The 27,875-nt window shown below is 42.2% G+C and overlaps 1 protein-coding gene across 1 annotated transcript; it reads left to right on the plus strand.

Annotated features, from left to right (window-relative positions):
• Window positions 1–2,677: 2,677 nt before the first annotated feature.
• On the plus strand, window positions 2,678–27,361 carry LOC308127617 (DNA-binding protein SATB2-like). The gene is made up of 12 exons (XM_080492752.1): window positions 2,678–2,875; window positions 8,205–8,441; window positions 9,693–9,881; window positions 11,678–11,804; window positions 12,026–12,149; window positions 13,666–13,768; window positions 15,542–15,592; window positions 15,898–16,430; window positions 16,514–16,726; window positions 16,929–17,081; window positions 18,285–18,476; window positions 25,975–27,361. The coding sequence occupies exons 1-12, from the start codon at window positions 2,854–2,856 to the stop codon at window positions 26,572–26,574; spliced, it is 2,544 nt and encodes an 847-aa protein (XP_080348878.1). The 5' UTR covers window positions 2,678–2,853; the 3' UTR covers window positions 26,575–27,361.
• The last annotated feature ends 514 nt before the right edge of the window (window positions 27,362–27,875 follow it).

Here is a 27,875-nt window from a genome sequence, read left to right on the forward strand (position 1 = left end):
GGGCACATTGCTGAGAAGATCCCTCCACCTCACAGGTGTGGCATATCATGATGCTGATTAGACAGCAGGATTATTACGCAGGTGCAAAAATTACTTTTTTTTCTGACTCCGACACTAAAATAATGATTCTATAATTGTATGAATGAAGCACTGACAAGGCCAATATGTTTCTGTACGTTTATGACGGATATAGAGTATAATTTTTTTTTTCCAAACAGGAAGAAACACAAAGTAGTTATCTAAAACACGCAGAATGAATAAAAACGGCTTAAAATGTATTATGAGATCTAAAATACCCCAAAGGTTGCAAAATAAATTATACTTAAAAATAAATATTTTTTAAAAATTTGTTTTTTTTCATTTTCCCCTTTAAAAAAAACTAAGAAAAAGATGAACAATAATATGAGTTGGAGAAAAATAATTTGAAGTTATACTCCAGTGCACAAATGCCCCCAAAATACAATGGAATTATCAAAAAAACAAATGTTGTTATTATTGTCAGTATTTTGGGCTGTAGTGCTTTTTTAAAAATCCTATACTTGTGGTTAAACAGGGGTGAGTAATCCTGGTCCTTGAGGGCTGTGTTCCTCACTTCAACACACCTGATCCTAATGATTGTCTCGTTATCAGCTTTCCTGCTCAGCTTCATGATTCAGTCATTAATTCCAGGTGTGTTGGAGCAGAACGACCCTCAAAACCTGCAGGGCTGCAGCCCTCCGGGACCAGACATCCACACCCCTGGGTTCAAACTACAACTACTGCGTGTGTGCAGCAAATTATCTTTTCGTTTTGAAACAATTTTAACATTGTTTATGAGATCATTTATTAAATGTAGAGTTTATCCAGTCCACTTATAAATAGACAAAGTAAAATTCATTTGTCATTGTTGCCCTCTCATATTTCTGATGAGGCCATTTTAAGTTTAAGTGTTGATGTGAACACTTAAACTTGTGAACTAAAATGAGTTGAAACCCCTGTGATGATGATGATGATGATGATGATGCCTTCATAGCGCGTCAATACCTTGGCAGCACCACAATGAGGCAGCATTTCCTCAGTGAGGGCAACAACAAGAAGCTCTTTTCCCCTCTGTACCAACTATAGTTTAATTTGAATAAACCCTATATGTGTGTATATTTGTTTTAATCTTTATACTACCATTCCAGCTCATTTTGATGAAGGTGGTGGGCTGATGAGGACGAGTGTTGGTGCTCAAGAACCACAGGGGAGAGGACAGACAGCCTGAGAAGTAATGATAGGTGACTACTTCTGTGGAGAGTAAATTGAGGAATGGTGACCACACTGTCCGTGAAAAGCAGGACAAACACACAAGTGATGGGTGGACGGAGTGTATACATTATATGTGCATGTATATAAGTGGATACAGTCTATATGCATTCTCAGGATAGCTTCTTTTGTGGCTTTTTTATGGAGTGAGGACATATTATCTGCTCTGGAGAGCATAGCAAACTACAGTGGCATTATGTGGACGGACTTATTTGAAGCTGTGGATTACAGAAGAGAGAACTTTCTTGATGACTGGCATCACTCTAAAATGATTGGATTCATACATTAAACATAGAGTTTTAATTGTTGTAAATTTATTTGAAAAAAAAAAGTCAAGGAAAATAATTCTTGTCACAATTTTATGCAACACTCATGGAAATAAATAAATAAATAAAGTAATTATGATATAGTGTAGTAAAATTCTGAAAAATATTTAGGAATAAAATAGTTAAATAATTCACGGCACTGATGCAATGTAGCGCCGATGTGCATGTGAAATACAACAATTTTAAAATAAATGTGTGAAAATGATTCCAGTTACTGAGGTAGTATCAACATAGAAAATGAAAAGAAATTTCAATTCTCTCCATTCCGAACTGATTAAAGATTCAAAAATAATGCCCCCCATTCCTTTCGGCATCTTCCTGCATTCACACCATTTGAACAAATACACAACAGGACATAAAAGTGACACATCAAGGCGATCATGAATTAAGTAAATGTAAAGCGCTTTGGGGCTAATTGCAAATAATGGAGCCGTGATTTGCATGAAGATCCAGCGACCATGCTGCCTTACTCTAACCCTAACCCTAAGACTAATCCTAACTCTTAGCTCTGCGCGATCAACCAATGCTTGCGCGATTGGCAAATATATGCTTAAGATATATTTCTGCTTTACTGCATCATCATCATCAACAGGCAGCCGGTCACTTTCTCTCTTCTGATTGTTCGCACACAAAAATGTATGCATGTGTTCACATATTTTCTAATCAGATGCATCTTCCACAACTCTGCTGGTAAGATGAACTTCTTCCATTAATCACCTTTTTCTAACCTCATGCTGTTTCCACTTTTTCCTCCTCCTCCTGCTCCCTGATATCACGGCATCTGGGAAATGAATTAACCTTTCTAATTCTGTGATCACATTATTCATTTAGCGTGTGGCTTTAAAGAATACGGAGGGGACTCCGTCTTTCTGCACAGCTCTGCCAAAACTATTTACTTCTTCACATATGAGGTTAAAGACTGATTTATGTATGCACAAATAAATGTACTTGCTGCATTTGGTTTTATTTTGCAGGCCTGTCATTCTGTCTCTGGGCTTCTCTCACCTCCTCCCCTCTTCTCTCTCTCTCTCTCTCTCTCTCTCGCTCTCTCTCTCTGCATGTGTCATTTCACTGCTCCTTACTCAGCCGGCAGCAGTACTCTGTCCTCATCACTCCTCGTCTTCATCTCCCCTTTGCATCGGTCTACATTTCTCCCGGAGCAGGAAAACACTGGCACTTTCACCTTCTCTTCAGGCTGGATTCACTCCTTTTCACCAATGGATGGAGTGTATTTCCCGGTATGCGCCGTGACTTCTTGAAAAGTGAGTGAGCCTTCAGTGAAAAGTTCACTTTACCTATTGGTACAGTAGGTAGGAATGAAACTTTGTCTTCAAACGAAATAGAAAGGCCAGCCGGGGAGTTAGAAAGTGGAAGAAATTATTTGAAAGGGATGAAGTCTTTGCTTTTTTTTGCTCAGCTGTAGAGCAAAGAAGCTGAAGATTTCATACATTTTCATACTGAAGTGCAGCTTTAGAAAAAGAAGTGGATTTTGTCATTAGTTTGAACACAACAGATCTGTAAAGCGCTTTTGGGCGATTTGCATGGTCTATTGATTGGCCTGTGCAAATATTGGATCCATTATTTGTGCAAAGATTCATCAATGATGCTGCCTAATCCTAATCCTAACCCTAACCCTCACCCAAATCCTCAGCGCTCCATAATCAACCAGTGCTTGCTCCCTAACTCTTACAGCTGCAGAATGTGTGGCCAAAATCAAACATCAATTATTTGCGCAGTACAATCAGGAGATTAATCCCATCACCCAAAAGTGCCTGACAGATTAATAAGACATGCCCACAACTATCCAAATCGAAAATTTACACCATTATTAATCTTCACATTTGTCGTAAATTAAGTTAATTAATTGAGTATTATTTTTGGATTCTGCTTTTTACTCTTGTGATATACATTGCTAATCTTTATAAATCCTACTTTGTAGTCATACACTCCTTTGGACAACTATCATATAAAAACTAAGAGATTGTGTTGTTGTTGTTGTTTTTTCTTTTAAAGATACAATGTTATCATTAAGTGTGTTACTCTATTTACAGCCTTTATGGTACATACTAAATGTCAAATACAAAAAAAGAAAGATAAAATGTGTAAGAAAAATAGAAAAAGTACATGTATGGAATTTTTTTAAAAATCCAATAATGAAATAAAAAGAGCTTCAGCGGTGAGTAAAGTTCATCTATTAGTTCAGCCTGAGTTGAAGTTCAAGTTCTTTGCTGCTACTGACTGTGACTGCATTTGGCCTCCATGTGTAAAGTGTGTGCAGGGAGTGTGTGGTCTCCCGGCTGTGCACCTCAAAACGTGCCGCTTCAAGTGGTTTTATGTGTGAGCGAGTGAACGCCGCTTAAGGAGAACAGACGTGAATACTTTTTTTTTACGGAAAAGTGGTAAATTATGGCCTTAAATCTTCATTTTTGTTACATTGAGTGTAAAGTCCTCCAGACTCAAGTACAAAATGCAGTCATTTGGTTTGATTACAGAGAAAAAGTGGATTGGATGTTTTGTTTTCTGTACGTCTTGATTGAATGAAGTCATCTCAGCCATGCAAACATTATGCCAAGTCTAAAAAATTGGCAGACTTCTCATTCCAACTTGCAGGGGGCATGCCAAAAAGAAGTTTAATCTGAAAAATTATGGATTTTAAAACTTGTGAACGGAAATGTTGTTGTTCCAGGGTTTTTACCAGGGCACATGCTTTGTTTTACAGCACATTGGACTTAAAATGATGCAATAACGGCAAAATCTGGGTATTCATGTTCACATTAGATGATGTTTGGTGATTGGGAAATGGAAGGTTTTTGTTTTCATTTTGTGACTTTCCTTGTTTTTATCCATCATCAGCTGTTTTCAGGTTTGACAGAAAGTTTTTTCACATGAATTCCTAAATTCTTTTCCAAAACATTTAGTCAGTATGAAGAAAGTTAAAAAGCATTGAGACTTCCCACCCTGCAGAGTTCCCTCAGTATTAATCTAAATTCCCCCACATGCTTTATAACAAGGACCCTTTAATCAAAGTAATTTAGTGTGCTTCGCCATGTCGTCTGTTTCTCTTTCAGGCACCACAAGCGTCTACTTTATTTTTATGTCTCCTCATTAATGACTTAAATATTGCTCTGGTTTCAAAAGAAGCAGGCTATAAAGGAAGAAACGGTCCCAGATATACCCCCAAAAAACAAAGGAAACAGAAAGTGGAAGCTTGTTTTGTTTCATTTATATACAATACTATCGAATTTAGGATTAAATTGGTAGGGGATAGAGATTCTCCATTCAATTCAGCAAACAGAGATAAACTCGCTGCAGACGCGTTCAGCAGATCTTTCAGGAACTTTCAGAAGTTTTTGATGGTTTTGGTAGACTGCAGGATCATTAAACTGCTTTCATGATAAGGGATTGATGGGTGAATTAGCAAAGGCAGTGTGGGATGGACAGCTGCACCCAGAGGAAGAGGAATGGGAGGGTACCGGCACCACTGGCTGCATGGTGGTCTCGCCGTGACCACATATTGTTTGGAAATTACATTTTTAACCGGATACTTGAAGAGAAATTGAAAAAAAAAAAAAAAAAAGACACCACATATGGTTGTAGTTGAACAAAACGCTCATCTTTGGATGCCCTGGAGCTGTAAGTTAGTTCATCTCAAATGGCCAGACTCAAAGTTTCTGTATTACTCTTTTTTTCCCAGATAATGATCAAATGTTAGAATCAAGTTTAATGTAATTAAAAATAATAACTCCCATGTGGAAAATGGGAGAAAAATACTATACACATTTTATTGCTATTACTTCTCCCCTTTACCCTCATTTGAGCCTCTCTATTGGTCCTTTCGCTGTGTTACTTTTTATTTGTCAATTTGTTGATACTTTCCAGATAAATCTTTATGGTATGAATGTAATAGTGCAAATTCTAAAAGAAATAGTCTTACACTTAAAATTGGAATGCAATATTCCATTTTGAATGCATGAAAACACTTTTAAATTCACATTAGAAAAGGCTTTCTGACTAAGGTGATCTCAAAAGGTGCAGTTTTTGTTTTGTTTTTGTAGTTACTTTTAAAAGCACAGTGTGTATGATATTTCATTGTTGCACAGTCACAGTTTGTGCTGAACGTGGGCGAACAACCCCGAAAAGTATGTAATTTTCTGCTCAAGAGAAATTTTTGTGAAGTTTTTAAGTGTCAGGTTGCCTAAAGCGACGTCTTTTATGGAGTTTTTTCAGCGTTGCATAGTTTTCCTTGAAAATTTAAACAGACTGGACGAGTAAAACAGGTTGAAATCTCCTTTAGAAGGATAATTAGCATTTCAAATCTGACTGAGATGCTTATCTAAAGCTGGGGGAATCACATTTATTCAATCTTTAAAAAAAAAAAAGCCTCAGTCAGGCTTGAAAAAAAGTGACAGGCCCTTTTTTTCCCCCTTGTTTGTGTTGGATGGGCTTTTTTAACAGCAGCTATTAATTTTGCATGTGAGTTTTATTATAATCATGTGTCGCTCTCGAGCCGAGATTCATGTGTCGCTGCTGACTTTATGGTCATACCACTGAAAACCACACAGTGTGAAGGGGGGAAAAAACTTTTATGCTGTGAGCACTGAACCTTCCCAGGGATCTGAAGTGGCAGTTCAGAGATTTCAGTTTGACGCTTTTCTTGAAAATGTGCACATGGTCTAGTTATGATGAAGATGTAGCACTGCTGGGACTTTAATCACCTTTATCTGCTGGATACAGCAACTCTTTGACATTGTAGATCTGTATTGATGTATCATGATGGCCTGCTGTCACATGCACTTTTCGTGAGACAATTTATCCTTTCTTGTTTCTGTCCTCTCTTGTCATGTAATGTCAGAGTACCTTTGACAAAATAAATAAAACATTGGGACTTAAAAACATCCCACTTACCAGTCAAAGTAGTCATCCCACCTCTGAGTATTGTTATTTTCTATAATTTTATTGTCGTGCTCACTGAGTGACAGGAACATCACACTTACGCCGCAGGTTCACCATGGAAATGAGGTGATCTGATTATATATCGGAGCAACTTGCCGCATATATCAGCATAATAATGAAGAGAAAGAGGTTGAGATGGTTTTTTTGGAGGTGGTTTTTTGTTGGTTCTTTTGTTTTGCTGCAGTGTCTTAAAGACCAATGGCTGACGTTAATTGCTTATCATGGAAAAAACAATATTGCGTAAATTCAGCTAAGTGCAGCTTTAATTAATGTAAATAATGATGATGGGTGTGCACAGTGCAGCTGTGGTTCTTGTTGTTCTTTATGACAATGTTTCCCAGAAAAAGCTTGAATAATTTAAAGTACAGGCTTTTGAAAGTTGCTAACCGATTTTTATTTCATAGACTACAGCTTTATTTATTTATATTTTCATCCAGTGTATACAGAGTGCATGGTCACGGACACCTTGACGTCTTTCATTATGACCTGTTGTGTACTCCTGTGAGTCGACAGCACGATAAACAGGCCGGTGTTTAGTCTGTTGTGGTCGTCCCCGCCTGCCTCCTGTGTCGGCTGAGCCCAGCTGGGAGCGTACGGACAAAGTCACTATCTGAATCGCGGTTCCAGCGAGTCAACATAGACTGATTATGTACACCACACGTTGGCAACTGGTGGCTGGCGGGTGCCCAGCCTCTTCTTTGAAGTCTGTGAGATAGTTTCCAGAATAAAGCCCATTTCAAGTCAATCTCAAATGCAATTCTACCTGAGGTAGTGTTAAGTTCATTTTAAGATGGGAATCGTTGAAATGCATCAATACAGTTCATTTTCAGCTTTTTGTTGAAATCGTAACTCAATTGTTCATCCATTAAAGAGGTATAAAACACAATTCAAATCTTTGATAGAAAAAATTTAACTATTCTGGCTGTCACCATGATTAAAATTCCCCATCCCTGATGTCAGCTCATAAACTTTTATATACAAAGACATTTTGGGTTTTTATTCCAGACTAAAACAGAATACACAATGGCAACTTTTCTTTTGAAAATACTGGAAATCTACAGCGGATAAATCCCCATCTACCTATAAGTTGCACCCTGCTCTGATGTCAAATTGATCACATTGTCTTTCATTCTGGTAATATTGAATATTATAATCTCGAAATATCATATTATATGTAGCTTACATGTGTTATCTGAGACCACTGTTGTTAATTGAAGTGGTTGTAGACGGCATTCAGTGTTTTAATACTGATGCATCAAAACTGTTTTTTCAAGTAGTCTGATAACTCAAAAATATAATCCATAATTTAGTTTGAAATTGTAGTAACTCAAATGACTGAGTGCACCATGCATGTGGTAATAATTAATGAAATTACCTTTGTTTCTATTGAAAGAAGTGGCTCGAAATCAAGAATATACTGTTTCCGACCTCATGTTCTATCTTTGAATATTCCAGCAAATGTTACCCCCCACAGTTTATCTTTTGTTATTTGTGTGAAATTAAATCGGCTTTTTCTTTGACCTTGTTGTTGTTGTTGTTTTATTTTACATGAGAAAAATTCAAATGGCTCACTCTGGTGAGGTCTCGTCACTGCCGCATTTCTTTTTGTAACTGGAGCAAACTTGTGTGTTTTGCCAGATTCACATATTGTACTGGGGGCTCCTGGCGGATCGATGGAGCAGTGTGGAGATGCAGGAGGAGGCGCAGAGAGCCCCGGCCTTCGGGACAGTGTCAGTCCAGAGGAAAGAGGGGAGAAAGAGGAAAGCCCGACCTCCAGCGGGCCTCCACAGTGCAAGCTGAGCCGTTTGGAGGTCAACGGCAGCCCGGGAAACCCACAAATCCAGCAGAACGGCACGCCGCTGAGACCTCTGGGAGGTGGGCTTTAATGCACATAGCATGTAGAGCAGTGTTCAATTATAAGTCATTCAAGAATTTCAAGTCACAATGGACACAAGCACAACTAGAAGGTTTAAACAAGTTAAAAATGTCTGCATATAGAAACATCCAGATTTATCATGGCCATACTCTGAACTACAACGCTCAAATCCAGTTAATTTAATAAAAATGTCCCATTTGTGTTTCTTTCTGTTAATGTATGACTAAGTATGAACGAAGCCATAATATATGAGATTACACGGGAACTATTCGAATTTGACTCTAACTTTTGTCAAGAGATGCTCTGTTTTTGCATCTATATACAAAACTTCCAAAATTATAATATGTCGAAGGTAAACACGGGCTCCAGACATTCAATAAACAATAATTTTGCAGTGATGTACAAATGCAGTATCCCTCAGTTGCATGCACAACAGGATGCAAAACATAAACGTTTCTTAAAATATCTGAAAGTGCAAAAGCAGGTCACACCCTGAACAGATATCCAGTCCATCACAGGACAAACACACACTCACTTCTTCATACAGTTTTCATACACGAATAGACCAAATATGTCGTTAACAGTGGGCAGCATGTGACCGTCCACTAGAGACATGTCGATGCGATGGTGTCCACACACTGAAATACACCACTCATGCACAGATGCCCATTATTCTCTCATGCAGTTGAAGACATCATCATGCATCATCACACAAACATTGTACAGTACACACGCATATACACAAGCAACACACACACACACAGGCGCCCTCATTCACCCTCCAACCGGGCGGTGGGGTTGTTGCTTGCAGGATTGATAGCTTGTTGATTAACTGTTCCTGCGGAATCCACCAGTGGACTTCATGGGTGTGAATGGTTTCAGACCTCATGGAAGCTGCCTTGCCGAAGAGCAGCCACAGAGTAGAGAAACCGGCCTCACCGCCGGAGTCGTGGCACTGCTCCTGAGTGCTGGATGCAGCGTGCTAATAGCGGTTCTGGAAACAAGTCGGATCCCTTGTGGGTTTTAATATGTGGTTCAAACACAAATACAGTTGCACAATCTTACACTGACTTACATGCCCAGTTTAACCAGAGCCATACAATGAGACCACCAAGCAGCTGACACTCAACAAATGTGTCTGAAAGAGCTGCTCTTGGCTTGGGCTCACGGCTCCTCACCACTTTTGGTTCTCCGCTGAAACATGGAGAATAAATATTTGCTCACCTCCTCTTCCGTTCCCGTTGTTCCAGGTTTGATGATCCCGGTCTACTGTGTAGTCGAACATGCAGACATGAGTCCAGCCGGCAGAGACTGCGAGGCCCGCAGCGACCGTCACGCCGAGTTTGTGTTGGTTCGTAAGGACATGCTCTTCACACAGCTGGTGGAGACGGCGCTGGTCGCTCTCGGATACTCGCACAACTCGGCCGTACAGGCCCGTGGTGAGTGGAGACTCAATGACTTCTAGTCATACACCTGAAATGTCCCACATGGTCCTTTTTATCCTATGTACAGAAAAAGTTACAGTATAATGGGTGAAATAATTCAGATTTTGTCCAGTTTTTACCTTAGATTATACACCTTTTAATAGTATATTAGGTTGATTAACTTCCACCGAACCTTTCCAAATGATTCTTTGTTTATTTTTATAACATTGCTTGTTCGAAATGTAGGAAATAAATTGACAATCCAGTTTGGGCCTTGTTTGTAGCCTACATCTGGGAAACGCAGGTGTTTGAACTTATTCTCATAATTGGAACCATCTCATGATCCAACCACTGTGTTTGGCAATTGATGAGTAATTAATTGTTTCCAGCAGCGGCTGAATAGAATGCTTCTGGTCTATGGATGGGTTGAGTTTGCCACAAGGGTACAATGAGTCCCAATAAACAGACAACAACATCAGTGTTTACCAGAAAAACAAATAAAAGTCTGTGAGAGGAGCAGGAAGGTGAAACTGAATGTTAAAGTGTGTATCTGGCCGACTCTGTTCAGCTTTCTCCTCGTTCTGAGATCAAAAGATCGCAGACACAATCCAGTCTACGCTGAAACAACTCTCACACACACACATACACACATGCACACACACTCAGTAGGGCAGTTTGACATTCCTGGTGTGTCCCGTAAACACAGGGCAGTCCAACGAAGCAGCCGACGCCCTGCGACCCCCCCAGCCTCTCCCAAATAGCCGGTTTTTGTTCTGAGAAATCGGCCTTTTCTTTTCAAATAAATAATTTTTGGCTGAAGTCGTGCATTTCTTTCCTTCAGTGTGGTCACAACCAAAATTATACAGAGTCTCTTCTATTTTCTCCACAGATTGAATTGCATCTTACATAACTTTGCCTCGGATAGATATTTTTAAACACTTAACTGACTGGCAGAGGGTTTTTTTCTTTAATTAACTCACACATTATGACTAATTAAAAAGCGGTTTTCAGTATATGGTTACCACTCCGGTTTTAACATGGACTTAGGTAAATTTTCTGACTACAACGATCACACTAAATTTAACTGAAAGCCATGTTTTTGGAAACATTTACTGATAACTAACCACTTTGCCTATTTTCAGGCTTGCAAACCACTCCCCAAAACAAGCCGAGTCTTTTTTAAATAGAGCATGATCTCAGAAGTAAATCATTTTATAATAATTGCAAAATGTTTTAGGATGCATGCAATATGTTACAGTAATGAGCTGATGACATGTGAAAACAACGATTTCTACAAGCCATCAGCAGTAGAACACAGAGGGAAAACATATTCTGCAGTTTGATATGAGAACAATGGCCTCACAGTGTTTATCCAGTGTATCAACATCAAAACGCGGCTCACATTAACAGCCTCCTTAAAGTCGAGCTGATTTTACATTTCTCCTCTGATTAATCAACTCTTCACCCGGCCAAAGAGAACTGCCTTTGTTCCTTTACCCGTATCACCAACATCCCTGTACAAGGAACAGACACACATACACACACACTGAGGCTGGCAAGCTGAGGCCAGACAGGGCCTGTGTCTGATTTAGAAGATCCTAATGTGATTACGCCTGTTTAGATTTGCACTTCCAGTCACGGTCGTATGAAGGCCAGGGGAATGTACGACTTAGGAAAATGAAAAAAAAAAAAAAACACAAACACGTCGCCGTTACATAGATTGAAAAACATGAAGTGCACAAATGTCCCGTTAAAGCCTTTAAAAGGAGGGCTGATATACATCTTCTTTTTTTTCTTATTGTCTTTGCCAGGCATCATTAAAGTGGGCCGGTGGAAGCCGATGCCCATCCACTACCTAACAGATGCTCCAGAAGCAACAGTGGCAGACATGCTGCTGGATGTTTACCACATGGTCACGCTGCGGATCCTCCTGCACAGGTCAGCCACCAGAGTGTTGTTTACCAGACTCACGATGTCAGATGTTCAACAATACAGATGGAGTCAAGCTGCTTGTTGTCAACCTTAGATCCATAAACATCTATTTCCCGACTTAACCCTTCACCAATCTCTCAATGAAAAAAAACATTAAGATATTATGTATTGAAATAATAAAGATCCTGAGTATTTAAATGTTATAATTAAATGTGGTTATCCTGTAGTTTCTCTCGGCTGGAGGAGCTGCCGTCAGAGCAGTGGACCCATGCCACAGTGAGAAATGCCCTCAGAGAGCTTCTGAGAGAGAGCAACCAGAGCACCCTGGCAAAGGAGTGCCCCCTCTCCCAGGTAACCACCTATTAACGTTTCTATATACAATTTATCTGAGAAATGTTAGAAGTGAAGAGGACAAGTACAGCTGAGGTCATATGTTTTCGGTTGAGAAAAATGGTCACAATCAAGCTACATTTTCAACAATATGCACCTTCGAGTGCAACTCTTTCAACATTAATTGATTTAAATGTCAAATAACTACAGGGTTATTCAGCCGAGACAACAACACTAATAATTATGACATTTTAATTTCAATTCTAATTTTTGAGACATTTTTGAGTTGGGAACGTAACCCAACATTATGGTCAAACCCATAATCTAATCCTTCTTTGTTGCATCAGTGGTTACATCAAATTATTTGGATGATAAACTTAAGTATTTCGGTAAAACGTAAGTAATAACACAGATATAATTGCAAATAATCAAGTCCCCAAAGTGCTTAACATTCATCCTTTCACACACACATTGACACACCAATGGAGGCGGCTGCCATGCAAGGCACTGCAAGTCAAGTCAGTGCATTGGGAGCAGTTTGAGGTTCAGTGTCTTGCCCTTTTGATTGAGAAACGACCTGCTCTAACAAGCTCGCCACAGTCGCCCTGACCAGATAAGAATAAACTGTATAACAACAATATTTGATATACTATCGTTATCTCCAGGGGACATCAGGAATTAGCACTTAGGTAGCCACTTTTTAGCCAAATCTCAACAATATTGTCATTTTCATACATTTCAGTAAAAAACATAAATCAAGGCTTTTGGTCTATCCCATAATCCAGCCCTGTTATGGTGGCGTCCAATTCTTTTTGTCTGATTTCCTTGTTTTCGAGCTGTTTATCTGACTTTGATTCAGTTTGTCACACACAAACACATGTTCATTGCTGAGATGCGGCTAAACAATTTTCTCTAAACACATGGCTTCATCATCAGCTCACCACACACACTCGGCGCAGTGTGTAATCTGACTCCCTCGCACTCACACAAATATTGATACCATCCCATGGGAAAGGATGCAAACACGCACACCTCAATTACCCTGCTCACACACACACCCTGCAGTCATTAGACTGGAGAGTGTGTCATTTTGACTTGTGATTTATGCACAAGACTTAGTCATGATGTAATTAGTGATTAGGGGAAGTGTGTGGGTGGTGTGCATTTGGAGCCTGACTCATGTGAGTTTTAATCCTCAGCATTTCCCATGTTTAGATTTCTCCAGAATTTGCACATCTCCTGCTCAGCTGAGAGTGGCTGCAGAACATAATCAAGAAATGGTGGATGAGTTTCAATAAATCAGCAGTGAGCTTCTCAGTTTTTCAGATTTCTGAAGTTAATATTTAGTCTCAATGCAGAGCCGTTCCCAAGACTGGTCAGATTGAAGGAATTCATTGGTCCAGTAAATCTAATTATCTTCCAAAATTATTAATGTAACATAGATTATTCCCGCTACAATATACCTCTTGGTATATTTGCCATGTGGTTATATATTTACATCATAAATACATTGTGTCCTCCCCTTTCTCTCTGACAGAGTATGATCTCAGCCATCGTCAACAGTTCCTACTATGCCAACGTCTCCACTTCCAAGTGTCAGGAGTTTGGACGCTGGTACAAGAGATATAAACGTATCAAAGGTAAGCATTAATCCCAACATTTGATTGCATTTTCACTGCCCCTGAGCAAGGCACCAATTCCTCTCACTGAAGAGATGCTCAGTAGGAAACAAATCTTTGTTTTTAATGTTTTTAATATTAGTATACATCGGAGCAAACCACACTGTCTGGATTTGGTGAATCAGAATTTTTTTTTTAAAGCAGACAATTTGTGACAGTGTATTTTGAAAGATTATATGAATATAGTGAGTATAAATTTGAATTGATTTAATGTACTGGAGGTCAAATAGTAAACTGAATAATGATATTACAAAATTAAAAGACGAAATTGTGTTTTGTGAATTTATGTAAATATATAGAAAGTAAATTGTACTTGAGAATCTATTGCGTGCGATACAGTGAATCAAGATTTCTCTAAATACATATCCTGTAATTTCATTTTCTCCCTTCCAATCTGGTCACTCATGTGTCGAATGTCCCTCTCCTGCCTTGTTAAAATCTTTTACTTTTGTCACATCTCCTGCACCTCCACCTCCCTACTGTTCAGCTGTTTACACTTTATTTGCCTTTTTGTTACTTTGAAAACTCGCCAAAGTGAAGACTGTCACACTTTTATTTCACCCCCCCTTCAAACTGACACTCACTGCCAGTCCCACCTTGGGTTAATGTGACTCACCTGCCCGACTGCCTTCCCTTCGTGATGCTTTCTGATGAAGCCTTTCCATTCTCCTGTCCACCCCCTGAATGTGTCGGAGCACACGTGTCAGCCATTCTGTGTCTAATCTGCTGCATGTGACGTCCGTCACTGACAGCTCTCAGTAGGAAGGATCTGTCACACATGGTTCACATTAATGTCACCCTTAATACACATGACAAAACTAAATGCTCTTAACTCCTAATGGAAAACAGCAGTAACCCCCCCAAACACACACACACACACACACACACACACACACACACACACACACACACACACACACACACACACACACACACACACACACACACACACACACACACACACACACACACACACACACACACACACACACACACACACACACACACCACGGAAACCCAGAAATAAGAGCTCGTCTTGCACTTCTTACACACACAAACAGGGAAGGTAAAAAATCTGATGCCCTGCCAAGCCTCACTCCAACTTTTATTCCACTAATAACCCAAAATAAGACTCTCAACCGAACCCAGTGGAAGCGTAATAGGAAGCAGATTTTTCAGGAGACGAGTGGAGAGGAAAAAAAAAAAGGTCCAGGACAGCTGAGAGTACAAAGCGGAAACATTCTTCGCTTACTTGATAATCTTATCAGTAGAGAAGTGCAGACAGAAAATACGATCTCAGACCAAAGATTTTGTGCTTATGAGGTCACATCTCAAACGTCGAGACTGGCCTGCTGACAGTTTGTACTTTACTAAACATAAAGTAACTCATGTACTCGTTTCATTACTGCACTGTGTGGGTCAGTCTGATGATTGAGTCACTCATGAAGTTCAGGAAGTCAACTGGTGGCGCACACGTGTTATTTTGGTCTGTTTGAGGTACTCAGACATTATTAAAATCAGATATTTTCATCTGCACGTGCTCCTGTGAAAGTGATGTCAGTTCCAGCCATCATTAACAGGATGTTAGAATAACTGAACTTCAGGAGCAGAAAGAGTCAGCAGACCTTTATCAGATAAAGTCAACAAAATGGACAAACTTAACCAAGCTCATTTTTAACATTAAACCTCTGAGTGAAGCTCCTGTTTTCTTTCCACTCTCTGTCTTTCATACAGGTGAATACATCGAAAAGATGTGGTCATCACAGGAAAAGTCAGATATCAAAGGTTTGTTTTACTGACATTTCATCCAGTGACATGATGGATATGGTTATTTCCACATAGGACAAGAACTGTTATAAATAAAAGGAAAATAATAGTTATTTTATTGCTGCCAATGGGAATCAGCTCACTTTTCTTTAACAAATTGTAGCATTGAACACATTTAAAAAAAAAAAAAAGAAGAGAGAAATATTATGTTGGTGTAATTTTCTGAGGGTATTTGCCAGCTGTTTATCAACCTTAAACTAGTCGTATTTCATAATGAGTGAAAGCATTCAGGAATACAAACATGAATGTGTGTGTCATTACAGTTGAGAGGGATTTAGACCTGAGTGTCCTCGGACATCGTCCCCCATCCCTCCTGCCCTCTCCCAACCACTTGGGCAACCTCGGCGGCCCTGGAGCTCTCCCCATCAAGTCGGGCCTTGGGGACGCTCAGAGCCCCAGCCAGCCGCACAGATTGCCTCACCCTGCTGGACAGAGCCACACCAGCCCTCCATTGCGTCCACAGGCTCCGCCCCTCCTGGGTCACAGCGGGCTCCTGTCCCCTCAGCTGTCTCCTCAGCTCGTCCGCCAGCAGCTCGCCATGGCCCACCTCATCAACCAGCAGCTGGCTGTCAGCCGCCTGCTCGCCCACCAGCACCCGCACGGAGTCAACCACCAGTTCCTGAACCATCCTCCTATCTCACGGACCTGTAAGGTGCCCACGGGCATGACGGAGCCCGGCCTCAGCTGCTCCGGGGCTGAGGTCTCCCCCGACATTTACCAGCAAGTCCGAAATGAGCTGAAGAGGGCCAGTGTTTCCCAGGCTGTGTTTGCCCGTGTAGCCTTCAACCGCACACAGGTAAGACAAATCAACCCACAAATCTGGACTTCAGTGTCTCATAACTTTGAAATAAAGAGGCGTATAAATATTGTGTCGCTCAGGGCTTGCTGTCCGAGATTCTTCGTAAGGAGGAGGACCCTCGCTCTGCTTCCCAGTCATTGCTAGTCAACCTGAAAGCGATGCAAAACTTCCTCAACCTGCCCGAAGGCGAGCGAGACCGTATCTACCAGGAGGAGAGAGAGAGGACCACCACCACCATCCACAACCACTCCAGCAACCACATCTCTGGCAGCAGCACGCACAGACTCACACAGGTGCCCGCACGCTCAGAGATTCAAAACCTTCATCTCAGCTATATATTCCAGTCATTATGAAGTTGTTTTTATTCTATTTATTGGTGAGAAGCTGAAATTCCTTTCACAGAGCAGTTTATTTCCCATTTCTCCCATCCCAACACTTGTCTGTGTCATGAATCAGCTCCACTGAGATCCTCCTGTTTGTTTTTGTTCTGCACAGACAAAATGCAGCGTGTCGAGTCCAGAGCTGCAGCTCAAGCTTGATTCGCTGGCGAGCATCACATCGGGGATGTATGAGGAGATCCAACAAGAGATGAAGCGGGCCAAAGTCTCCCAGGCTTTGTTTGCCAAGGTGGCTGCCAATAAAAGTCAGGTCAGTCCTTGATTTTGCATCAGCGGCATGTCTTTGCAGCTCACTGTGGATGTTTCAGTCAGACTTTGCCTGACACAGGAAGATGTGTGCTGCGAAAAACACTTTACATACAGATAACAAATCCACCACAAAAAACTTGAGGTCGAGGCTCTTGATGACAAGATTGAACAGACGTTTCCACACAAACCTTGTGTTTTTCATTCTTTTAAACATTCCTCTACAATTTCTAGCTGAGTTGATAATGTTTGAAGGGGCTGATGAGGGTGTAGCGTCGAGGTGTGTGACTGTGTGTGTGGGGTATCTGATTACCCGCTGTGGCATGCCATGGTGACTCCAGCCTCAGATAAACAATGTGGGTAATCGAGGGCGAGATCAAAGCAGAGTCTGGCAATAGAGAGCCAGAGATGGAGGAGACAAAGACTGGACGTGGTCCTTTTAAAAAAGAAGTTTGAATCTCTTTGGACGTGCTTTTTCCAGACTTTGTGCAGCTAAGTTTAGAGTCCAGAGATGGAGAGAGCGCGCATGAATGTTTGAGGGAAGAGGGAAGACATGGATGAAGGCACTGAGATGGAAAGGAAGGGGAACAGGAGGATGCACGACGGAGGAGGACAAGATAGACAAGACGACAGAGGGATGATCACATTATTACCATTAATTTCCAGGCTGAAGGCTGTGTATAAACAACAGCTGGTGGTAGATCCTGGGTCAGCCTAGCAGAGATAATGCAATCTTCACACACACAAACACACACACACTCTTGCAGACGTTTACCACTCGTCTCAGGCATTCCTTCTGTTTTTTTTCCCCTTCATTCTCATGAGTTCCAAGACACAACAAAGAGATGCTGTCTGTTTATTTTAAGATCCGGAGAAGAAACCGTAGCATCTTCTGCATCTATTCAGAGGAAATCATTGGAAACTGTTGACCAATCTTCACAACATGACAAAACTTAAATTGCAACATCACAAAAATCCAATCCAAACAATTATTTTTTCCTATTAAAGGATTGCAATGTAAAACTGAAGTTGTGCTTCAAATGTCCAAAGCACTGGTAAAGCAGATTGCATAAGAGCAGTTTTTGCCTCATGATGCATTTTAATTGCTTTTAAAGGGGCTTTTCTTGTGGACCGGTAGTAAAATGTTAATGAACCAGACTGTTCTTCGTAAACATGGATAAACTCTCCTCCTCGATGCGTGCTCCAGGGCTGGCTGTGTGAGCTTCTCCGGTGGAAAGAGAATCCGAACCCAGAGAACCGCACACTGTGGGAGAACCTGTGCACCATCAGAAGGTTCCTGGCGTTACCACAGGCCGACCGGGACCAGGTCTACGAGGAGGAGTCGAGACAGCAGCACAGCGACCGGCTGCACTCAGTCCTGCACATCCCTGACCAGCAGGTAGCAAAAGCATGAGACTCTGAAGAGAAAATACAATAAATACAATAAAAAAAAGACTTAAATCAAATCCAGTGACAAATGGGGGGGGGGGGGACTCCCCAAAGTTCCCTCTGATTTCACCACCTGCTCTTCTTTTCTCTTTGTCATGTTTGTGTCTCATTGAGTCATTGAGAATAGAAGTGGTAAATGACCAGCCCACACATTTCCTGCTAAACACTCCTCCATCCCACCCTCTCTCCCCAAAACCAAAATGCTCTCCAGTCTGGCCCTAACCTCAATATTATTCAGAACACAGCCTGTGTAACGGCCCTTGGGTTTGAAAGAACAAGACGCTGGAGTCTCGACTGATGCTTCTCATTGCTCCTTTTATTTCGCAGTTGAGCATAGCTGAGCACCGTGAAAACTATAAGACAGTACAAAATACAAGTTATTTAATTAAATATTCTCATACAGTGCAAACAATTCATAAACATACTTTATTTAACCATTTCAATTGTATAAAACCAGACACAAATAACTGTCGATTATTTAATATTGAATAAATAAATGGAGTAAATAAATGCAACAACTGTATTTAAAGATGAGACGACACAACCCGCTTCACCTGCAGTAAGAGGTCAAATAAGACACTGCATTACGTACCTCATTCCGCGCACCAAGGGCGTTAGAAAAAATAAAGGAATCTCTCATAGTGTAGGGGACTTGTCTTGGACTTGTAGATGCACCACGACTTGTAGATGCACCACTTCACGAATCACGCTGCCTCTGAGCGCACTGCTCTTGTCTGACAGCTCGCTCTGGCGGCTCGCGCTGGCAGCTCCTCCCATTCCTTTCCATACCAGGAAAAAATGCCGCTCGACACCCCCTTTATTCTGCCTGCACAGGTAAGAGTGCCGCTGGGTCCTAAACCCCATGCCGTTTAGGCGCTCCGACAAGGAATCCTGATGCCCAGTGGAAGCTACAGGTAACTGCAGGGATGAGTTGTCTCAAACACACAGAATTAATTGTCCAAATAACATCCAATATGAAACCAGTGCCCACAACTCCCAACAAGTGAGCCGAGGGTCAGTCACACTCCCACCAAATCCCATCACAAACCTCCACTCTAACTTCTGTGGGATTTCTGCCCATTGCTCCTGAACGCTTAAGACCGGTTACATGACCCGTCAATTACTCTCAAGGAGGAGCACTAATCTCTGGATGGGTCGCTCCATTACAGAACATTTAGATGGATACTCTTGACCCTTTGTCGTTTTCTGTACCCCAGTTTTAATCTTGACTCGACGGACTAACCCATCGCTGTCTGGGAAGGCTTCAACTACTCGAGCTAGCTGCCATCGATTCCTTGGGAGGTGATCGTCACTAACAATGACAATGTCGTTGACCCGCAAATTACATCGTGGTACATGCCATTTTTGTCGAGTAGAGATATTTCACTCAGGCGCTTGAGAGTGTCAAGGTTGTTGCTGGCTTGGGTCACTGACACAAGGACTGTCTTGACTTCAGGATCGCCAGTGAGCAGCTCTGATGTGAGATGGGGTTTTAGATGGATTTCTTGTTCCCAGAGAAATTTTGGGCCAGAGAACCAGTTGGAACTAGGGATTTGTGGTGCATAAAGGCCCCTGGAAGCATGATCAGCTGGGTTTTCGGTTGTATCGATATAATGCCATTGACTGATGTTGGTGTTGTCTCTGATCAGCTGAACCCGGTTTGCGACGAACACATGGAATCTCCGTGTTTCATTGTTGATGTATCCTAACACTACTTGAGAATCTGTCCAAAAGCTCTCTGTCGATTTCCATGTTCAACTCATGTCTCAGCATGACGCTAAGTTTAGTCGCAACCACTGCAGCTGTGAGCTCCAACCTTGGGATGCTTGTCAGCTTTGTTGGTGCCACTCTGGCCTTTGCTGCCACGAGACTGCAGTGAACATTGTCATTGTCATCCTTATACCTAAGATATGAGCATACACCATACCCCTTGGTACTGGCATCAGAGAAGTGGTGTAGTTTAGTTTGAACCAAGTTGCTGAAATTGTGCAGGTGATAGCATCTTGGGATTCTTATGTCCTTCAACTTCTCAAGACCCATCCTCCACTCTCCCCACTCTGCTCTCAAATCCTTTGGCATTGGGTCATCCCATCCTAAGCCCCTGTGGCACAGCTCCTGGAGTATGGATTTCACGATCAGGATAAAGGGGGCAACAAACCCAAGGGGGTCGTACAAGGAGGAAACGACTGACAGAATACCACGGCGGGTGAGGGGCCGATCCTTGGGGTTAATATTGAAGGTGAAGCAGTCTTGGTTGATCAGCCATTGAATACCAAGAGCATGTTCTGCAGGAATCGCTTCCATCATCAGATTAAGAGGCTCGAGAGTTGTGGCTTGTTCTGAGAGAGGCACACAATTAAGGACTTCCTTGTGGCTCGAGTTGAACTTGTGAAGGCGCAACCCTCCTCTTTTACACAAATCCTTTGCTTCAGTTATCTGTGTCTTAGCCTCTTCAACAGATCGCACGCTAGTCAGCCCATCATCGACATAAAAGTTTTTCTGAATGAAGGCAGACGCTGCTGGGTGTTCGACAGCATGTTCTCGTGCCAGGTGTTTTAAACCGAAACTAGCACATCCAGGAGATGAGGCCGCCCCAAAGAGGTGGACAGCCATCCAGTATTCTTGTGGTTCATTTTCCAATTCTCCATGTTCCCACCATAGAAATCTCGGGTAATTGCGGCATGTTTGGGCAACAGGAAACCGATGGAACATTTTTTCTATATTGCAAATTATGGCCACGGTCTCCTTTCTAAAACTACAGAGGACTCCCACCAGTGAGTTGATTAGGTCTGGTCCGGTTAGCAACTTGTCTTTCAAAGAGAGGCCGTGAAACCGTGCAGAGCAGTCAAAAACAACTCTCAGTTTCTCTGCCAACTCTGCGTCGCCCTTGCTGATCATCTCTTCCATACACGTCTTGTAGTGATCGTAATACAGTCCATTTGTCTTTAACTTTCTTTTCAGACACTGCAGACGAAGAACGGCTAGTCTCTTATTATTTGGGAGTTTCAGTGGATTGTTGTTCTTAAAAGGGAGGGGCATCTCAAGGTTTCCATCTTCCCTTTGTCTGATGTTGCTACTGAGAAACTGTATGAAGTGGACATCATCTTGGGAGACATGTTTATCTTCATAAGTCCTTTCATTGAAATCCAACTCTAAGATTTTTAGAGTGTCTGTCACTGCTGGAGTTGGAATTTCTTTTACTGTGACGCGATGTACAAAACTCTGACTTTCCTGCCTGTCCAAAAAAGGATTAGATGAGCCGATGATACTCCACCCAAGTTCAGTGCGTTGTGCAAATGGTTCATCCTCTCCCCCTGTTACGACTTCCAGTGGAGCCAGCGCTGATGGGCAGTCGTAACCAATTAGCAATCCGACTTCACAGTCCTGAAGCGGGGCCATTTTTTCCGTCAGATGCTTGAGGTGAGGCCACTGTGATGCTGTCTTTCTTGATGGGATGTAGGATTTGTCCACTGGAATAAAACTCCGCGTGTAGGCTTGTCTTACTTTGAGGCGTTTTACAGAATGGAGTCCCCGGATTTGTAGGCCTTGAATGCTGTTGCTTGCTGTAATCGTGTTTGTTGTTGTCATGGTGCTGAGCTTCAGCATAATTGGCTGAGGATCAACATTCAAGTGTTTGAGCAGGTCTTCAAGGATAAACGTTGAATCGCTTTGCGTGTCAAGTAGTGCGTATGTGAGGACTTCCTTCTGTGGCTCTTGTACTGAAGACACCAGAACTGGCACTATACTGGAGGTAGCTGGGGCATGCTGAATGGATGCGTGGAATACGGCGCTGTGAACTCCGTCGCCTCTGTGGATAATTGTGGGGCCTGAGTCGGCCTCAGTTGCTTCAACTGGCCTTGGTCTCCCTTCATCGTGCAGGCACGTTGGGTGTCGACGATTGCATGAGGCACAGGTATGTCGACGTTTACAGTTCTTGATCACATGTCCCTTCCTCAAACACCCAAAACAAAGGCGCTCATCCCGGATGAAAGCTCTCTTTTCTTCCAAGGTCTTTGAAATAAAGGTGGGGCATCTGGCAATGCCATGTGTCTCCTCCTTACAAGCCAAACATAGTGGCCTGACTTGATCTATTAAGGTGGCTTGCATCTCTCGGTTGGAATTCTTAGGTTGGGTATATGTATTTAGAGTTCTTACCCTCCTAAGTGGCCTTTCCTCTTCTGTGTTCATACTTATGAGGAGTGGAGAGGTTATCGGGTTGCAGGCTATCCGAGCTTCTCTATTTAAGAACAATGAGAACCGTTCAAGGTCTGGATAATTACCCGACCCATCCAACTCATCTGTGACAATTCTGCTCCATTTCCGCACAACCCACTCTGGTAACTTTTTTAACAACTTGTAATTTTCTTCGCAATCATTTAGGATCGCCAGGCCCTTGATGTGCGTAATAGCCTCTACACACCCTCGTAGGAAGTCTGCGAACTCTCGCAGTGCGATGGGGTCTCTTGCACCGATTTTAGGCCATTTGGTGAGCCTGTCTCGAAATGCTTTCTGCATGACAAAAGGATCCCCGAATCTCTCCTGTAAGATCTTCCAGGCCCCAGTGTAGGCGTCCTCCGAGTTCCTATAAAAGAATCCTTCTACAGCCTTGTATGCATCTCCAGTGAGGTAAGTTTTCAAATAAAACATTTTTTCACTCGCAGGGAGGGGTTTCTGGTCAATAAGGGTCATGAACGATGTTTTCCAGTCAACAAACTTCATAGGGTTTCCATCAAAGATTGTCGGTTCAGGGACTGGTAAACGGCTCACACTTAATGAACTTGCCAAGGCTTGGGCTAAATTTGTAGCATCAAAGGCCGTCATCGCTCCCAAAGGTGCTGGTTGAGGTTGGAATGAATGGGCATTTGGGTTAAATGGAGTTACGTATTCAGTTCCTGGGTGTTTAACCTCTACTTCTCTGAAATCACTCTCGGGGTTTTCATAAACTCTCACTCGAGCAGCTGCTACCTGGATTTCCTTTTCTGCCTTCAGCTGTTCTAGCTTTGTTCGCTCTTCTTCTAATTTTGATCGTCTCTCCAGCCTTTTCTGCTCAAAGTCTGCCACCAACCTTGCCTCTTCAAGTTTAAATTCGTTTTCCAGTTTAAGGAGCTGTGATTGTTGAACCTGAATGTCCTTCATCGCCTTTGCTCTTTCACGAGTGGCTGCGAGTTCCGCTTCTGCATCCAGTTTTTTACTAGAGCTACTGGAAAGTAGGCTGGAGGAGTCCGATTCTTGTCGTGCTTCTGAGACTACCGTCTCTGTGTCTGTGAGCCCAAAGACTGACCCATATTGTTCTTTGTTTAAAATGATTCTCACTCTTTCCTTTTCAAATCTCTCGTTATATTTTTCAATCGCTTCTCGTCGTTTATTAACCAATTTAACCGTCTCTTCAGTCAGCATGGCACAAGTGTCCATTCTGGCAACAATCTCTGGAGTGGTGGACTGGTTGCGTAAGAGGGATTCATAATGGTCTCGTACCAAATCGTATTTCCTGCTAATTTCCTTTTCGATTTTAACGAGATCGTCTGGTGAGCAGGCTGACTTCAGTGCTGTTCTACACCCCTTTGCTTCATGTTTCCAAGAATTGTAGTCTTTATTAAAAGCCTGTTTTCTATCTTTGACAGTCTGCTCGCGTATCTCCTTAGCCTTGTGAGTTAACGTTCTGTGACGAGGACTTTTTATCTCTTGTTGTATGTCTAAAGATTCACTGGTTTCGGCATTGAGTGACATGGTGTGATTTGTAACTTTAATGCGCTTAGTTTGAATATGCGCCTACTGTACTTTATTTGCTTACTGAGGCTCTAAATACGGCAGAGCAATAAAACAAAACCAACAAAAGACTTGGACATTCAGGGGGGCTTAGTGCAAAGGACAAAATGCAGCAAAACCAGCTGTGGTCATGACAGTGCACAGTGAAGCTGAAACAATTTCTAATTATAAATGCCAAGAATTATGTTATAAATATAAAATACATAAGGCGCACTCATTGCCGAATCTGGAGTTTCAAAATGCCTCCCTCCCAGAAAAAGGAAAAACACACGCACAAACCTTATGGCAGTAACCATCAATGTTCAAATCAAATATCCTTCATATACTCCTTTAAAAGTCTTTCATTGCATCTGAAAGTGTGTGTGTGTGGATTAGTAGTTCCTTATCTTCCTTTTCCTTCAGTTGAGTGTAGACTGGGTTGGGTCTTGGGGGTAGATGGCGAGGCGAGCTGGGTAGACGATCCCAGTATGGCGCTGAGTTTTCACTGTAACGGCCCTTGGGTTTGAAAGAACAAGACGCTGGAGTCTCGACTGATGCTTCTCATTGCTCCTTTTATTTCGCAGTTGAGCATAGCTGAGCACCGTGAAAACTATAAGACAGTACAAAATACAAGTTATTTAATTAAATATTCTCATACAGTGCAAACAATTCATAAACATACTTTATTTAACCATTTCAATTGTATAAAACCAGACACAAATAACTGTCGATTATTTAATATTGAATAAATAAATGGAGTAAATAAATGCAACAACTGTATTTAAAGATGAGACGACACAACCCGCTTCACCTGCAGTAAGAGGTCAAATAAGACACTGCATTACGTACCTCATTCCGCGCACCAAGGGCGTTAGAAAAAATAAAGGAATCTCTCATAGTGTAGGGGACTTGTCTTGGACTTGTAGATGCACCACGACTTGTAGATGCACCACTTCACGAATCACGCTGCCTCTGAGCGCACTGCTCTTGTCTGACAGCTCGCTCTGGCGGCTCGCGCTGGCAGCTCCTCCCATTCCTTTCCATACCAGGAAAAAATGCCGCTCGACACCCCCTTTATTCTGCCTGCACAGGTAAGAGTGCCGCTGGGTCCTAAACCCCATGCCGTTTAGGCGCTCCGACAAGGAATCCTGATGCCCAGTGGAAGCTACAGGTAACTGCAGGGATGAGTTGTCTCAAACACACAGAATTAATTGTCCAAATAACATCCAATATGAAACCAGTGCCCACAACTCCCAACAAGTGAGCCGAGGGTCAGTCACAGCCTGTAATTATTGAAGCAGAGAAAAAGGAATTGCCATTATCTTTATTTAGGTCCTTTAATTTTGATGGACCACAGATTTATGGTGTTGGATTCCTGTGTTTGGGTGTGCTGGCCACCCCGCCCTGTTAATAAGCCCGAGCAGCATGACTGTTTGTGTGATGAGTTTTGTGCTGATGGATGCGGCTCACTCACACTTCCGCTTGTCGTACATTTCCTCTTCAAGACTCCTGCTCACTCCGACAGAAAAAGAAAACATGACAAAACCTTTTAAATGCATTTCAGTAGATGTTTTGTTGGACATGAATTAAATATGATAAATACAGAGCATTAAGAATAAAAATGCTGAATCTTAACTTTCTTGAGCTCCAGAAAGATTTTTAAATTGAAAGTTGTATGTCTTCTTCTTCTATTCTCCTCACAGGCCCTCCACAGGCAGCCACTGCCCCCTCTCACAGCTCCATCTCCTATTCGTGAAGACCCCCAGACCGTCTCCATGCCGCCTGTGCTAGGTTCAGAGGAGCGAGGGATGAGCCCAGGCCCCGGAGGCGGAGGGACCAAGAAGGCTCGATCGCGGACACGCATTTCTCTGGAGGCCCTGGGAATCCTGCAGAGCTTCATCGGGGACGTGGGACTCTATCCCGACCAGGAGGCCATCCACACCCTGTCAGCCCAGCTGGACCTGCCTAAACACACCATTGTCAAGTTCTTCCAGAACCAGCGCTACAACGTCAAGCACCACAGCCAGGCCCGGGAGCCCATCCCTGGTGAGGAGGACCAGGAGAGCCCTAGTCCAAGTGAAGGAGGTGTCAGCCAGATGGAGACCAGAGGGGAGGAGGGGGGTCTGTCCGCCTCGGAGGAGTCCAGCGAGGATGGGAGAGGATCGGTGGAAGTGTTCAGAACAGAAGGAGGAGAGGTGGAGAAAGGAGAAGGGGATGATGGGAAAGTGTCGGGGCCAACAACCTCCTCCCTGTCGCCATACAGCAGCGTGGACAGCCCCCACTCGGCCGAGCAGCAGAGATAACAGCAGAACTGTGAATGAACACACTTCTTCATCCCATCAGTGTCCGAAAGCACACAACGACTGAGTTCTAAAGTTGCCAGTATTTTTTGTTTGATGCTGCCAGTATTTGAGACGACATTTACAATAATTTTTACAAGAACAACAAAAAAAAAACAAAAAAACAGGCTGCACAGTACTTAGTACGTTTGAGGTTAATTGGTCACTCTAAATGACCCGTGTGTGCGTGTGACTGCCTGCCGTCTCCCACAGCTGAGAAGCAAAACTGCATTAGGAAAACCACCAATCCTGATTTACAAAACTCTTTTTTAAAAGGAGACATGCAGGGAAACAACACAAGAACCTCCCTCCATTATTTTTATTTTAAAAGATGCAATTCTCTGTCTCTCTGTGTTTCCCACGATGCCTCGGGAAGCCTGACATGTGCGTACGAATCTCTCACATGCATTAAACATTTATAATAAATTTTACTCACATCCTCCACTGATATTTATTACTAGCTTTATCTTTACTGAGTATTACTGTTGTAATTACATCTTTTTAATTATTTCTTTGTAAATGTGATGGAACAGGACGGTTAAATTGTGCCGCACGCCATTTCCTCCAGGACTTTTCTGTACATTATAACATTTTTTCCCGGGATGCAACCACTGTCACTTTACACTGTTTGGTGTAATCTGTGCCACGACGAGGAGGAGAGTATGAAAACATGATGTACATTCATTCCAGTTTGAAAATTGTCTCTGATTTGGTACACTCTGATGTTAAAAATCTGATAAAAAGTTTTGCAAAGTTTATAGGGCTTTATTTGTTCCATTTCTGCATGAATACACATACAGATGTCTTCATTTCATCAGAAAACAAATGCGGTAACATTGTGTAAATGTTTGCAGCAGAATAGTTGTCATTCCACTCCTCATCCTGCTGCCTTCATATAGCATAACCCCAAACCACAAACATAAAAAGAGCCTATATACAATGCACAGTCCTTAACAACCAGACCACAGACACATGGATTGGAATAGACGGGTGGGAGGCAGACATCTTTCTACTCCTTTTGATTCTCCTGTGAGACACACATTTTGCCTCCTGGGAACTGTGTGAATCTACAATGTGAAGAGAGACCTTTTTCCCACATTTAAATACAAACTTCTAGTTGGCATCAGAAAAGTAAGCCTTGTTATGCCGAGAAAGTTACACCAAATCAACGCAAAGCGTGAAATAAATGTGTTTTTCTTTTTTTCAGTGTTCATCGCTTGTTTTGAAGTGTGATAAAAACTAATTGGAGATCACAGTTAACTTAA

Source organism: Lipophrys pholis (assembly GCF_963383615.2).
Source record: "Lipophrys pholis genome assembly, chromosome: 23".
In the NCBI taxonomy this organism is placed as follows: domain Eukaryota; kingdom Metazoa; phylum Chordata; class Actinopteri; order Blenniiformes; family Blenniidae; genus Lipophrys; species Lipophrys pholis.